The 16673-nt window shown below is 43.9% G+C and overlaps 1 protein-coding gene across 5 annotated transcripts in view; it reads left to right on the forward strand.

The window, feature by feature from the left end:
* Positions 1–4436: 4436 nt before the first annotated feature.
* The window catches only part of ftcd (formimidoyltransferase cyclodeaminase), a 50230-nt gene continuing 37993 nt past the window's right edge, over positions 4437–16673 (forward strand). For 4 of the 5 annotated variants that reach the window (XM_069934050.1, XM_069934049.1, XM_069934051.1 and 1 more), the window contains exons 1-2: positions 4437–4629; positions 15169–15352. In XM_069934050.1, the coding sequence (XP_069790151.1) occupies positions 4576–4629; positions 15169–15352 (238 nt within the window). In that variant the 5' untranslated portion in view covers positions 4437–4575. The remainder of the gene's footprint in view (positions 4630–15168; positions 15353–16673) is intronic. The other variant, XM_069934048.1, reaches the window with a different exon arrangement.

Below are 16673 nucleotides of genomic sequence, written 5' to 3' on the forward strand. Positions count from 1 at the left end.
AAGCGTTGTCATCAAACTGCAGCTAATTTTGAGATTGGAGCTGAGGCAACACAGGATGATTAGTTCCCTGCTAATTCTGAAGACCAGCTCCAAGCCCACAGGAAATCCATTGACAGTGAGGTGCAGCTTTGCAGTTGTCATACAGTAAATGCAAGTTTGATGCCAGTCATGGATGGAGCATCCAAGTGGGATCATCAGTGTTCGCATCGAGGATAAGCGGTTTGTTTCACTTTCTTTATATTAGTATAATATTTTAATTAACTTCCCTTGGTCACACATCAGGTAGATGCATGGGCAGGGACTTTGTTTCTACCTGTTGCTCATCACCCACCCTGCTTTCCAGAGTGATCACATCAGTGAGGTCACCAGGGCATTTGGAATTGGGACCCTGGGGATCTGACTGGAGGGGGTGGGATCGACTGGTGGGACATTATTTCTGAAATTACCAATAGTCTTATCAAACTCCCATATTCTTCAAGTTGAGGCAATTGTCCTGAGTTGGAAAAGAACAGAAAAACTTTATTTTCAAAATATTAACACAATTGTGAAAATATTATAATCTGGAAGAACCATTTAATCATGAAACCAAAATCTGCTGACTTCCAAGCGATAAACAAAAATGATATAACAATGCCACAATCTTCTTCCTGCTGACTGGCTGCATCATGGTCTGGTATGGGGAAACCAATACCCCTGAGTTGTAAAGCCCTGCAAAAGCTATTGGACACAGGCCAGGACATCACAGACTAAATACTCCCCACTATTAAGAACATCTACAAGGAACGCTGCTGTTGGAAAGCAGCAGCAATCATCAAGGATCCACCCCACCCAGCACAGGCTCTGTTGTTGCTGCTGTCAGGAAAGACTCGCACAACCAGGATCAGGAACAGCTGCTCCCCCTCCACCATCAGACTCCTCAACAACAAACTCAATCAGGGACTCATTTAAGGGCTTTTACTTGTGCACTTTATTGATTTTTTTATGCTCTCTGTATTGCACAGTCAGTTTGTTTACTTTTGTTAACTGATTACACTTATTTATTTGTTTATATGTATACATTGTGTACAGTTTTTCACACTACCAATAAGTGGTAATTCTGGATCATCCGCAGAAAAAAGAATCTCAGGGTTGTATGTGATATCATGTACGAACTCTAACAATAAATCTGAATCTGATCTTCCATGTGAGTGTTAAAGTATTGACATCAGTAGGGAAGCAGAGAGCATTCCATTGAGTAAGATGATGATTCAACATGGCTAAAGATGATTGTGAAGAATAATTCCTTATTTGGCAAAGACAGTAAAAGGCTATTAGCTATTGGGTAAGGGACATAGCTGGATGTAATGAGTCCCATAAAACATCTTGAGAAATGTACTTGTATGGAAATCAGTTTGAATGTTCTGGAAAGATGGATGTTTGTCTGTATAAATATGCACTTGTGACCCATGTGGCAGACTCCCTGTGGTGAGACTAACTACATGTGGCAGTACTTCTCACTGTAATGGAGTTCTCATGCTTTGCAAAGCAATAATAAAGCACAGTGAAATTTATATTTGTGTTCATTTTTCAAGTATTCACAGGTCTGTTTTCATACGTGGGACCAGTGTGAATAATGTTACAAACTAGAATTCCCGCAGGATCCAGAGTTGTTCCTGTTGGGAAACATAATGGACATAAGACTTACAATGAATCTGTCCAAATTTCAAATCCTATTCGTAATGATCGCATTGACAGTGGCCAGGAAGTGCAGAGTGGCTACTTGAAATCCGACTCCTGCCTGAGCATTGCGTGCTGGAATGTGGAAATGCAAAGCCGCGTTCCCCAACTTAAGAAAAAAGTATGACACCTTAAAAAAAATTGGCAACCATACTTAAATTCCATAGGAGCACAACTGTAGTATGGACCATCGTGCCTTGCCACCCTACCTTCCCCATCTATTCCTCAATCAGCAGGGGTGGGTAGAGGGCGGGGTGTTCCATCCCATCCCAACCAGCAAAAGTCAAAGAAAATAACAGCCTGAACAATGGCCACTGTGTCGTGACAAACCCAGGAGACCCTGATATATGTTTCACACCTTTGTTGTGAGTGTCTTGAATGTGGTTTGTTAAAGTGTTAAATATTGAGGGTGTGGGGTGGGGGGAGGGAAAGAGCTTGAACTCTGCAGAAAACCTTATATAGAATTGATAATTGTAAATTGTAGTCAGTGCTGATACTATTAACATTGATAATGTCGATAACTGAGTTTGAGTTTGGAAAATTATCAATAGAATATTCAAAAACTAATAATGTTACAAACTAAATCTTTAGAAGTGAAACTATTTGCTATATGTAGTGGAGATTGTAAAACAGGCAGAAAGCTTTGGAAATTTGCATCAAATAATCTTATGAATTTGCAGGGCATTTTGTGTATTAATCATTGGTATAAATATTTAAAACAATGTTATTTTGACTGCAATATCCAGTCGAATTCAAAAATATTAATCAGCTACTTTACTAAGATTTTTGACATGTCTTTTTTGATGAAACAAAGGGTGATAGAAAAAAGGCACAGTTAGTATCCAGTGCCATTTCAGTGCACTTTCCACATCCCAAAAGGACCACACCACTGGCCTGACTACCATGCTGCCTTCAACAAGTAAGGACACTGAGGTTTAAGGTCTTGTTCTTCCTCACCAAACCCTCTCTGTTTAAAGCCCATATTGGGCTTGAGCTTCTCTTTTACCTTAATTGGCTGCAGGGACAGCTCACTCATTTAAATCTCCCGCCTCCAGCTGCAAGCGTTAGCTGCTATTGGATGAATTTATTGTCAATATTTTGGGTTGGAACCCTTCATCAAAACCTCCTCAGGTCCTGAGATGTTGACTATTTTGTTTCTTCCACCGATGCTTAGTTCCTCCAGCAGACTGTGTTTTGCTCTGGATCCAAAATCATCTTGGTCACGAGAGGCAGAGGGTGATGGTGGAAGGAATTATTTTATCTACATTAGCTATTTAGATATGAATGTAGGAGATATGATAATCCGTTCACAGAGCTGGTGAATATTGGTGGTGTGATCCCGAGAGCGTTGACTGTTGATGGGATAAGGAGAGCACGACTGCTGGAATTTAATCTTGATAGGTGCAAGGAGATGCACCTTGGGACAAGCATTAAGGATAAGAATTACACAATGGTAGAACCATGGGGAATATTGAGGAATTATGAAGATCCCAAAAAGTGTCAGTTGAGGTGGTGAAGAAGGCTCACGAGATGCATGCCTTCATTGGATGTGCCCTAGAATAACCAAGCAGGGAGACTGTGGTACAATGTTATAAGTTATGGTTGGGCTACAGATGGCAAAGCCTTGTGGCAGCCCGCAATTGTGGAGATCGGGCCGGCACATCGCGCAGCAGCAGACGTGGACAGAGATCACTAAAGCAACTCCCAGGACAACAAACCGGCGGGGGTAGAAGCTGGGGCAGCATCAGACCAACAGCCCAAAAATGGCATTGGTCGAGCTGCCCAGCTAACTCAGCAGAAACAGGCTGGGGAAGAAGGGCAGTCATGAGCATGGATGTTCCCGCCCGCTATTGCTATTCATATATAGCTGACTCCGTCAATCAGCAAAAATAGTGGGAACTTGAACAGTATAAAAGCAGCCTTTCTAGCCCTAATAAAGGAGTGAGCTTCACCTGCCACACCGTGTGTGTGTGTTTCTTTGTAGCGGTTGGCTACACTCTGTTCATTTCTGGTCATTTCTCTGTAAGAAGGATGTTGTTGTGATTTAGAAGGACATTGCAAGGGATGGAGCACTTCAGTTATCTGGAGGTGAACAAGGAAATCTACAGATGCTCGGGTCGAATGCAGGTTGAATATGTTTTCCTTGAAGTAGAGGACGGGGGAGGGAGACCTGATACAAACATAGTAAGACAAAATACAGGAGGTTTCAGGAAGCCTTTCCCCATTATAGAGGTGCATCTGGTTTTGGTCGGTGCTCAGACACAGGACGTGAATTAAATTGCATAGCAGGTGAGCGCAGGCATGAAGAAATGGTTACTTTGGCTTCATGTTTGCCAAGTGGAACCAGTCCTTTAAGGGGCAGCACAGTTAGCGTAGCGGTTAGCGCGACGCTGTTACAGCGCCAGTGACCCGGGTTCAAATCCGGCACTGTCTATAAGGAGATTGTTTGTTCTCCCCGTGTCCCTGTGAGTTTCCCCCAGTTGCTCCAGTTTCCTCCCACATTCCAAAAATATAGGTGTCAGTCAGTGAAGTGGTCATATAGGTGTATTTACGTGGCACAGGCTCATGGACTGGAAGGGACTGTAACCGTGCTGTTGTCTAAATTAAAAAATAATTAAGATGTGTTTTGTGCTGTTGTACCTTTAAGAGTTCTGTCCTGTAATACCACGTGTCAGCTGGAGCTGCAAGCTCCTGTCCTTATGAATAACTGATTGATGGACTAGAAAGTTCAGTGAGGCTAGAGTCCATGCACAGTCACCATAACCTGTGAATAACGTCCAGACCACTCTATCCTGTGTTGCTGACAAGATTGTTTCTACAATTTATTAATTTCCAGGACTGACTGTTACTTGAAGAATCATGGCCAAGCTTGTGGAGTGTGTGCCTAATTTCTCCAATGGGCAAAGTAAGAAGGTAAGACTGTCAGTGGTCTGCACAAGTACATGGTGAGTGAGCAGCAATGTCTTCCAGTGGACAGCAGAATGGGCAGTGGGAACCCAAATGGATGTGGCCCTGAATGGACCAGTCTTGGATTGTATGGGCCAACTCTGAGCCCAGACAGGTGAACCTGGTAATCCATTCCAACAAGTAATACCAGGCTCGTTACAAGAGGGGGAATTTGTCCCTCTCAGGTAGTGGAATGATGCCTGCCCTGTACCGTGAGAAGGCCTTTACTGCATGGTGGAGAACAATGGTCAGCTCCATCTGTACTAAACATCCTGCCGATTGGCACACTCCGAGCTGACCTTCACAAGATCCTCCCACAAAGTCCGGCTTTGTTTCCTGAGAGAACAGAGAGCCATAAAAGTGGTGAACCAAGCTACCTGTTCCCTCAGAATCCATGCTGGAGCAGCTGTCATTGGCCAGCGGCTCCACCGGTTGCTTATAGATCTTCTCTAATTTCTTCAGGAATTGTGGTCCAAACTGTACAGGATCTGGTCCCTTGGCCTCGCACGCACACTGCAGGACCCCGTCAAATGCAGTTCCTTGTTCTCCTTGTACACCTGTTACAGGCCTAGACCTTCCATAGCTCAATCCAGATGGGATACCAGGCTGAGCACTTTGCCTCAAGGTGCTCGATATCAGAGTGATGGCTTTTTCTTCTCACTCAGCTTTGCATCACAAAAAAAACAAGGCCTTCCTCCCCCACCCGTGTGCTGACCAAGTCTACCCAAGCTAGACCACTCTGGCAGCTATTTCCATGTACCCACTACCCTCTGTCTGAGAAAGGTGCCCCTCAGGTCCCCTTAAATGTTATCCCTCTCATCTTAAGCCCATGTCCTCTAGTTTCAGATTCCCCCATTCTGGGACAAAGACCATGACCATTTACCTCCCACGTGATTTTGTGTCCCCTCAGGCTCCTTTGCTCCAGGGAGAAAAGCCCCTGCTTCTCCTTATAATTCAAGCTCTCCAGTTACGGGTGTTTGTTTTGTCTTTATCCCATCTCCCTCAAGGAGGGAGACTCTACCACTTCCTTCTTCACTCACCTCAGAATCCTGGACAAATTCCCTGCTCCTCCAGCAGCTGGTTGATAAAGTTCCAGTCGGCCGGCCCTGCCTGCGTGTTCAACAGGGACAAGCTCTGCCACAGCAGGTGGTGGTCCAGACACGGCAGTGACCACATGGAGACTGCTGAAACTCCAGACTCGTACATCTGTGAATTCTGCAGACGGTCGCTTCAAGAACCTTCCATAGACCTGCAGACTCACCAAACTGAGGGAACAACAGTTCCTCAACCTCTCCACTGATGCTTGACCATGCTGGGATCGGAGCAATTGCCCTCCTTGAGTACAGTTGACATCCACCCCTGTTTTCCCCACTCCCACCTCATCCCTCCAAGGATGAAGCACTACCTGTTGTGCTCTGCTTCAGAGTGCATATGTGCACGGGTATCCTTTCTGGCTTGGGGACATGTGTACTCACAGAGTTTCACAGCAATGTCATCCAGACATGGCAAGATGTCAGTTGTACTAGCTCCTTGACCCTGTCCCTGGGAGAAGGATGTTTCCTGCGGGATGCCCATCATGTTCCTCAAGACCGAGAGCTAGTGAAGTGTGATCACAGGAGGAACTGGAGCCTCTGACACTGCAGATCTGTGGGACATCATCCTCCACCCCACCCCATACACCCAGTTGAGGTGGGGTGGGGGGGCGATGGCAGCATGGTTGGCTAGAGTTAGTGCAGTGCCAGTGATCAGGTCTGGGGTCGAATCTTGCGCTGTGAGGAGTTTGTACATTCTCCATGTCTGCATGGGTTTTCCCGGGGGCTCCAGTTTCCTCCTACTGTTCAAAAAGTACTGGAAGTGTAGGTTAATGGGGTGTAAATTGGGACTTGTGGGCCAAATGGCCTGTTACCATGCTGTATGTCTAAATTTAAAATTTTAATTTAAAAAAAACCTGGATGGGAAGAGAAGGGAAAGCCACAGAGAAGGACACTGCTTTCGATGGAAGAGCATGGTTTATCATGTGGCCCTTTGGGCTGGGAGCATCTTCTCCCAGCTCAGCTGAAACTGCCTAGATCTTATCAACGATGCACCACAAAGCAGCCCCTTCAGCCCACTGCATGCACAGCAACCGTGATGCCTACCCACATGAACCCCATTTGCCCGTATGAGGCCAGCGTGCTTCTGCACCTTCCCTATCCATGGAGCTGTTCAAACACTGTGATTGTACCTGCCTCTGGCAGCTCATTCACCAGCCTCTGTATGGAAAATCCAACCCCTCGGGTCTCCCCTCTCACTTTAGATCTGTGCCCTCTGGTTCTGATCCACCTCCCGAGAAATCTGGGTCCCTCGATAAGGTTTATAAAATTACTTCAGGATGTGGATCTTCCCTCACTTGGGCAACTCCATCTGATCTGGACCAGGGAGCAGTGGAAGGGAGAAAATTGATGGATAATAATCCCACCCCAGATGTTACAGCCCCTTCTTCCTGCCCCAAAAAGCTTCTCTAGGCAGCCAGAAACATCAGCACTTCCTTCTTCAGATCATGGACTTGCAAGAGCCATTCCTGTTCTCTTACCAAACTAATTCTCTCTCACTCCTGTCTTCTCCACACACTGCTGCAGGAGGTGCTCCATACTGACTGGAGTTGAGGGCTCTCAGATTCTCTAGCCTGAGAATGTATGATAGGATAAAGTAAAGGGAGCATGACTCTGGGTCTAACTCCATGCTGATGTGTTCTGGGAGTATCCTATGTGATAGACAGTGTATTGTTTTTTATTTGCTTAGAGTTTGTGTGCGAGACGATGAATTCTCCACCACTAACATTCATTACCATGATGGGTGCAGAGTTCCCCCAAAGAGGCTTTAAGGGAATAAAAACAGAAAGTGCAAGAGACAATCAGTCAATCGTGGCTTTGTGCATGGTAGGTTGTGTTTAACTAATCTGAGGAGGATACCAGGAAAGTTGATGTAGGAAAGGCTGTGGATATTTTCTACATGGACTTTAGTAAGGCCATTGACAAGGTCCCACATGGGAGGTTAGTCAGGAAGATACAGACACTAAATATTCATAGCCAAGTAGTGAACTGGATTCGACAAAGACCAACAGGAGAAACCAGTGATGGATGGTTGCTTCTCAGGCTGGAGGCCTGTGACTAGTGGTGTGCTTCAGAGATCAGTGCTGGGACCATTGTTGTTGTCTGTATCAATGATCTGGATAATAATGTGCTAAATTGGATCAGCCAAGTTTGCAGATGACACTAAGATTGGAGGTGTTGTGGACAGAGAGGAAAGTTTCCAAAAGTTGCAGAGGGATCTGAACAAACTGTAAAGATGGGCTGAAATATTGCAGATGGAATTTAATGCAGACAAGTGTGAGGTGTTGCATTTTGGAAGGACAGACCAAGAAAGGTCACAATCAATAAATAGTAGGGCACTGAGGAGTGCGGTAGAACAGAGGAACCTGGGAATACAGATATAATTCCCTGAAAGTGGCATCACAGGTAGATAGGGTTGTAAAGAGAGCTTTTGGCATATTGGCCTCATAAATCAAAGTATTGAGTATAGGAGTTGGGATGTTATAAAGTTGTATAAGACATTGGTGAGGCCAGATTTGGAGTATCATGTGCAGTTTTGGTCACCTAACTACAGGAAAGATATCAATAAGATAGAAAGAGTTCAGAGAAGATTTACTAGGATGTTGGCCGGATTTCAGAGACTGAGTTACAGGTTAAACAGGTTAAGACTTTATTCCTTGGAGCATAACAAAATGAGGGGAGATTTGATAGAGGTATTTAAAATTATGAGAGGGATAAACAGTAAATACTGGTAGACTTTTTCCACTAAGGATAGGTGAGGTACAAACCAGAGGACATGGGTTAAGAGTGAAAGGGGAATATGAGGGGGAATTTCTTCACACAGAGAGTGGTGGGAGCGTGGACCGAACTGCCAGCTGAAGTGGACAGGTACATGGATGGGAGAGGTATGGAGAGCTAAGAACTGGGTGCAGGTCAGTGGGACGAGGCAAAAAAATGGTTGGGCACAGACCAGAAGGGTTGAAGGGGCCTATTTCTGTGCTGTAATGTTCTATGGTTCTTTGATCAGGCAACGTTTGGGTAGGGAAGAGGAAAGTTAGCATTTCAAATTAATGATCTACAAGAATATAGAATGGTACAGCACAGGAACAGGCCCTTCAGCTCACACGTCTTGGGCAAACACGATACCCAAATCAAACTAACCTTCTGCTGCTACGCATGATCCGCATTTCCTGCATATTCATGGATCTATCTGTTGTATCAGCTTCCACCATGACCCTTGGCAACCAGTTGCGGGCACCCATCACTCTGTGTGTGAAACACTTGCCCCATACATCTCCTTTAAACTTGCCCACCTCACCTTAAACACATACCCTGTAATCCTAGGGTAAAGATTCTTACTTCGTTCGGAGTATTGTGAGGAATTTAAGAAAAGATGTGCTTACATTGAGAAAGTTCAGAGGAGGTTCACAAGGACAATTCCGGGAATGAAAGGATCATCATATAAGGAGCGTTCGACTGAATTTCACTGAAATTTAGGAGAATGAGGAGGAACATCATTGAAACATTTCAAATGTTGAAAGGCATGGACAGAATAGAATGGAATGGTTGTTTCCCATGGTGGGAGAGTCTAGGACAAGAGGGCACAACTTCAGGATTGACAGGTGTCCACTTAGAACAGAGATGCGGAGGAATTCCTTCAGCCAGAGGGTGGTAAATCTGTGGAATTTGTTGACACAGGTGGTTGTGGAGGCCAGTTCATTGGGTGTATTGAAGGCAGAGAATGATAGGTTCTTGATTAGCCAGGGAATCAAAGATTATAGGGAGAAGACCAGGCAGTGGGACTGAGAGGGATAATAGATCAGCTCATGATTAAATGGCAGTGTAGACTGAATGGCCTATTTCTACTCCTATGTCTTATTGTCCACCCCATCAATTCCTCTCATAACTTTATAAGCCTATTAGAAATCATCTTCCAATTCTTGTGATATTTTGGATACCTAAAGAATTAATTATTTTTATCTTCATCCATGCTACCAGATCCACTGATTTTATTCCTGATTTCTAGCAACCAAAATATGTACAGGAATACCTTGTATAACACGGTTCACACATTCCAAGCAAGTTCAGTGCTATGGAAGCAGTATTTTAATGTAATACGTTCCAATCCTATAATTATTTATTCTTTTAGCTAGAACTTTTATGCAAACATGTGCATAAAATATTTAAAAGAGATGTATAAAACTGAAAAATGACAAAGATTAATGGCAATAAGTGAGCATTCCATACTTAAGAAAATATTTGTCTAATGTAGATATGCGTCAAATAAGCCCACATAAGACTTTCACCAAAATTAAATCGGAACCACCGCATCCACTTTTACATGCCCACTGTTCCCTAACTGACTGGGCAAGTAAATTCCAAGGGTTTCCCTCCATAGAAACTGACATTGTTCAGTGGTTTGGAAACTCACGGGCCTGCCACATCAGAGCAGAGATTTTAAAAAACCAGGTTCTCATCAGTGTAGGCAGTATGTTGCGGGATAGCGCAGGGAGCCCAATCACAGTGGGGACAGAAATAACTGTCAACACAGCCACTTAACTCTCTCTATTCCACAGCTCAGCGCCTATATTTCAAATTAGAGTCTTGCAAAGTATGATGAGGTGGGTTAAGTACCAACAACAACACTAAAACTTTAACATTGCAAATTTAAAATTGCGGGTCAGAAATTTCAAACCATGTTATATCAAAACCCTCTTATACAAGGCATACTTGTACTTGAGGCTGAACAGGATGTGGTGGAAAGCTGTATGATCCTTGGGATTATAACTCTGAGAAGCAGGCAGCCCGAGGTTTGAGTTATCAAGACACAAGGCTGGCAGCCTAGAGTTATTAGTGACTGAATTTTCATTTGCAAATGTTTCATAAAGACAACTCAGAGCAGGTTGAAAAGGGCGGCACGGTTGGCGTAGTGGTTAATGCAATGCCTTCACAGCGCAAGTGATTGGGACTGGGCTTTGAATCCTGTGCTGTCTGTAAGGAGTTTGTATGTTCTCCCCAGGGGCTCCGGTTTCCTCTCACTGTTCAAAATGAACCAGCAGTGTAGGTTAGTTGGGGTATAAATTTGGTAGCACAGACTCATGGGATGAAATGGCCAGTCTAAATTTTAAAATTTTAATTGAAAAACCAGACAAACAGAAGTGTGCAGACAATAATGTGGAAACCCTTGTCTGATAGGTCGATAAAGCATCTGCAGATTTGCTTGTTTGATTGGATATATTTGTGCTTGCTTTTTGACTCAGACAATATTATGTAGATCATTGATTAATCCAGAGTAAATACTCTTGATCCACCTCTCTTGATCTTGTACCTACCATCTGCAGCTCTGGTTAAAGAATGACTATCTTTCCAGAACTGTACCAAACTGGTACAAACAGGCACAATCATTTCTAATTCAAATGAATTACAGAGAAATTTGTGTTTGTCAGAAAAAAGAGTTGACGTTTCAGGTCAAAGTCACTTCATCAGTGCTGGGAAAGCACGATAATTTTGTTGCAGAGCAATGAAAAAGTGGTGAATATGCCATAGGGAATATCTTAGATCTGGTGAAGCCAGTCTTGTCCTAATGACAAAGTATCAATTAGTCAAGGCTGTTGATGTTGCAGAATAGATATGGTTGAGATGTGCATCCAACACGACCTTGTTGAATGTTGGAAAATGCTCAAGGGGTAAAAAGTGTACTCCATGTGATCTCTACATCACTTTAAGCAGGACAGGAGATCCATGATATGTGGTTACCAGCAAGCCGTGTTGTTCTGTGGACTGGATCGTGAATGGAGGCCAGCACTGGGAAGACTGTGCTTGGGCAGGGCCCAAGGAATAAATCCTTTGATTTCTACAAGGAAACTCTCCAAAGTTCTGGTTCTCTTGGCAGAAGCATAGATAGGAGAAATTCCAAGGAGAGGTTTATGCTCCACCCTGTCCAAGGGTCAAATTGGATTGTGAGACATGTCATTAAACCACAAATTTCACAGTTTCATGACAATGTGCCGTGGGGTGAAGAACCCATCTGATTAAATGGAGCAAGGTAACAGTTGACCATGGACCAGAGCTGGGGTAATGGGCTCAATCAGCAGCTCTGCCTTTCCCTACTGCCTTTTAAATTTCACATCCCATTTACTTAATTCCTGTTGAAAGTTTCCAGGAATCCGCTTGCACGGCACGTGGCTGACAAAGCAAGTCAATTCTCCTGAAAACTCAAAACTGTGGTGACTTCCTGAGAGACAAAACAGTTTGCATTCATTATTATTAAAATTCTTTGGTGTTTTTAAACTCCTTAATTAAATCTCCTTTTATCAGCTGTAAAGATAACAATCCCAATTTAATTTGTCTGCATGATGTGCCTTTAACAAATACACATTGGCTGGTTTTTTTTTACCAACAAACAATGACCGTGTTGAGTTTAGTCCAGATTATAGAGTTCCACAACATCACTGCCAATTCTGGGTCTATTCATTCCCCATTTTGGGGCACAGACCCAAATTCACAGCCTATGCATTCCTTTTAGTACCATTCTCAATTAGGGGGAGTTGGATGGTGTTTGGAGCCAGTAACCCAGGAGTCATTCAACTGGGCATCTCCTTTGAGAACTGACAATGTTTATCTGCAGCCTTTGCCCCTACACTTGTATCTCACCCAAGTCTTCCTCTTCCTGAAAGGCAAAAGAAAGTGTACAGTCACAACTCAGCACCACAGAAGTACCCACACCATTGGACAACAGATTTATTTTCTGTCCCTGATTGGCTTCATTCCGTTAATGGTTCCATGGGTCAAAGGTACAGGAGGTGGATTAGATGGTTTTATGGAGTGCGTGAGGAGAAGGGGAGAGAAAGGAAGGAACAGCACAGGTTATGGACTTAGAAGTTGAGATGGAAGATTTGGTTGAGCAAAAGGAAGAGGTCGAGGCAGATGATTAGGCGTCTCCGTCGAAAAGCCAAAACAACTCATTTTCCTTTGAATTATTAGAAGAGGGTAGGTAGGAGAGACCAGATGTGTAACAGCAAAGGCTACACGTGGAGTGAACTTTGAACTGCACTGCCTCTTTCAACATTATCTCATCAATCACAATCCAATGTTCTCACTGGTTAGATGAAGAGTAAAGCTCCCTCTGCTCTGTGCTGCTGCAGTTGTCTCAATGCAGACAGAGCTTTATATCTAATCCGTTCTGTCTCTGTCTCACCATCACACAACATGATAAGGCCCTTAGATACCCCACCATGACTGTGCTCATCCCTTTCACAGGCATGATTCTAGAAAATAGGAGCAGTGTAGGTAAGAACAGGATGGCTAGGCAAACATAATGGGCTGAAGTGACCATGTTCTGTGACTGAGTGGCAGGGACAGCCCACAGGTTGAATGCAGAGTTGAGCCTTCCCAGAGCAGTACCATCATATACTCTCAAGGCAGACACAGAATGAGTTGGACCCAGAGCTTCTTGTATCCTAACTCCTCACACTGCAGGGCCATCTGTGAGCTCAATTCCTGGCTGAGACTGTGCAGTCAGGACAAAGAGAAGGCTGTTTTTCCAATCATTTCTGCTTGTGGAAGGTGGAGAGCATGAGGATTTACAACTGGAAGAGGTTAGTGGTTGGTGGATAGAACATCAGAGGGGTGGAGCTGTTGGTTCTGGGGGAGCTTACACTGCATTCCTCACATGATAAACGGCCAACTGCTTGACTGAGATCCACTGAAGCTGTCGAGATGGAGGATGTTTCTCACATCCTGGAGTTTGGAAAGGTCCAGACAGCTTTCAACTGAGTCAGGGGAAGTGTTCAATCAAAGCCAGAGATCTTGCAGTTGACCTTCCTCTCCCTTCCCACCAAATTCATCTCCCCCTTCCTAACTTTAAAAAAAAATTTGTTGGCTCAATTTCAGTCCATGAATATAAATATGTGTGGGTGTGTGATCAGAATTCCACCTCCCCCATCACACACTGTTTTCCATGGCTAAGCCACTTTTGAGCCTGACCCCATGTGAAGGAACCTTCTGGACAAGCCTACCAGGAAGGATGTTGTTGAATGGGTTACTAAAGTTCATATAGACAACATTCACTCCTCTGCCCACTTCATATTCTCAGAAAGTCAATTGTTTATAAGATTTGTCCTCCTAAACTTGGGCACCCCACCCACTGCAGAATTCAAGCTTTTCAAAATGCAAATCAATCCTAATCCTACGAATCTTCTGACATGGTTTCCCTCCCACTGATGTAAGACTCACCTGTCTGTAATTTCCTCATTATTTCCTGTTGCCTTTCTTTAACAAAGGAGGGACTGTCTTCAGGAACTTCACCTGTGGTGAAAGAGGATCTCAAGGATCACAGCCCAATTTTCACCCTTGCCTCCCTGAGTAACCATGGAAAATGCCACCAGGGCCTGGGGTCTTAGGGCTTCTCAATTCACACACCTTCTTCATATGTCTCTGAGTGGATAACGCTGACCTACGTTTACTGTCTATCCACCTCATAATTTTAAATATCTCTATCAAATCTCACTCATTCTTCTACCCTCCAGGGAATAAAGTCCTAACCTGTTAAACCTTTCCTTGGAACTGATTTCCTGAAGTCCGAGCAACATCCTAGTGAATTTTCTCTTTTAATCTTATTGATATCTTCCCTGTCGTTAGGTGATCACAACTGCACACAAGACTCCAATTTTGGCTTCATCGTAAACTCCACACTTTGAAACTCAGTACTTTGATATATGAAGGCCAATATGACAAAAACTCTCTTTACAACTCTATCCACCTGTGACAGCACTTTCCCAGTTCCCTCTGTTCTACCGCACTCCTCAGTGCCCGACCGTTCATCGTCTTTTCATGGTTTGTCCTTCAAAACGCAACACCTCACAGTTGTTCATGTTAAATTCCATCTGCTGTTTATTCCAGCTGGTCTAGATCCCTCTGCAAGCTTTGAAAACCTTCCTTGCTGTCCACAACGCTTCTGATCTGAGTATTGTCTGCAAACTTGCTGATCCAATCACCACATTGTTGTCCAGATTGTGGATCTAGATGACAAACTATGCTTGTCCCGGCACTGGCACATCACTAGTCCAAGGCCTCCAGTCTGAGAAGCTATTGTCCAGGGCCACTCACTGGTTTCTCCCACACAGCCAACGTTTTTGAATATTTTAATATGAGATTTCGCATCCAAAGTACAGAGTACCTATGGGTAGATGTTAAAATTCTCAAAGATACACTACACTTAAAATCACCAATGCCTGAAGAGGGCGCACAAAATCAGTGAACCGGTGCGGACTCAAAAGGCCAACATGGCCTGTTTCTGCTCCGTATATGGTTATATGGTTATAAACAGTTGCAAAGAATATACCGCACCAATGTCCGAGTCCTTGATGAAGACAGTTGTGAAACATCACTTCATAGGCTCATATGGGCTTTGTGATTATTTTTTATTCCCTGGCAGGTTATTGATGCCATTGCTGATGCAATTGCACAAACTGAAGGCTGCTCGTTATTGGATGTGGATCCCGGCCAGTCCACCAATCGGACAGTTTATACGTTTGTTGGCTCTCCAGAGGCTGTGGTGAATGGGGCACTGAATGCTGCTCAGATAGCCTTTCAACTCATTGACATGGCAACACATAAAGGTGAGCTGGCAGCTGGCTTATGGAGGAAATCAAACTATTGAGATCAGTGCACTGTATTGGTGAGGAATCCATCGACCACCTCAGCCTCCTCTGCTCCAGTCTCTCCTCCGAACTGAGACACTCCATCCCAGGCAAATTCCTGGTGAATATACTCTGCACCTTGTCCAGTAAAATCACATCCTTCCTTATTTAGAAACTATAACTGTATTCTGAACTCTAGTGTGCTCTAACCAATGTTTTATAAAGTCATACCACAAACTTGACCCAGCTGATGAAGGGTCTTCAGAGTCAATTACATTGTGTTATTGAATTCAATTTTTTATTGTCATGCTTACCAAAATGCAGGGAAAAGGAATAGATGGGGAGGTAAAAGAGGGGCTTATCAGGGATGGAGAGAGATCATCTACTGAGTCAGTATGGATGGAAGTCAGTGATCACTAATGGGAGTATTCCATTGACCCAAATAGTCACCAGGACACCAAGAAGCAGATAAATAGGAAGATTTTGGAAAGGTGCCAAAATAACCGGGTTGTTGTCATGGGAGTCTTCAACTTCCCTTTTATTGATAAGCACCTCCTCAGTGTAAAGGGTTATATGGGGCAGAATTTGTGAGGTGCGTCCAAGAACGATTCCTGACTCATGATGCAGACTGGTCCGTTAAAGGGGAAGCCATACTGGATCTGGTACTGGGTAATGAACCTGGTCATATCTATTGGTGGGTGAGCATTTCAGGGATCGCGATCACAACTCCCTGACCTTTAGCATAGCTATGCACAAGGATAGGACCAGATGATATGGGGAAAGTATTTAATTGAGGGAGGACTTGGTTCTGTTAATTAGGAACAGATGTTCTCTGGGAAATGCACAATAGAAATGTGGAGGATATTTAGGGACCACTTCATGGTGTTCTATTTGGGTTGATGATTTGGTGATAATTTACCAAAATTCTCTGGACTCTGGGCATGTCACAGCAGACTGAAGATGGTGAATGTCATGCCAGTGTTCATGAAAGGATTTAGCAAAAGGTAGGGGACTATAAGCCGGTTAGTTTAACATCTATAGTTGAGAAAATGCTTGAAGCTATCATTAAAGAAGAAATAGTGAGCCATTTGGAGCAAAATGGATCCATCTGACAGATGCAGCGTGGATTAAACATAGAAACATAGAAGATAGGAGCAGGAGTAGGTCATTTGACCCTTCGAGCCTGCTCCACCATTCAACGAAATCATGGCTGATCTTAAAGTTCAGTACCCCGTCCCCGCCTTCTCTCCGTATCCTTTAATACCCTTATACTGAAGAAATAGATCTAATTCCCTCTTAA

The sequence above is a fragment of the Narcine bancroftii genome, chromosome 4 (genome assembly GCF_036971445.1).
Source record: "Narcine bancroftii isolate sNarBan1 chromosome 4, sNarBan1.hap1, whole genome shotgun sequence".
Lineage (NCBI taxonomy): Eukaryota > Metazoa > Chordata > Chondrichthyes > Torpediniformes > Narcinidae > Narcine > Narcine bancroftii.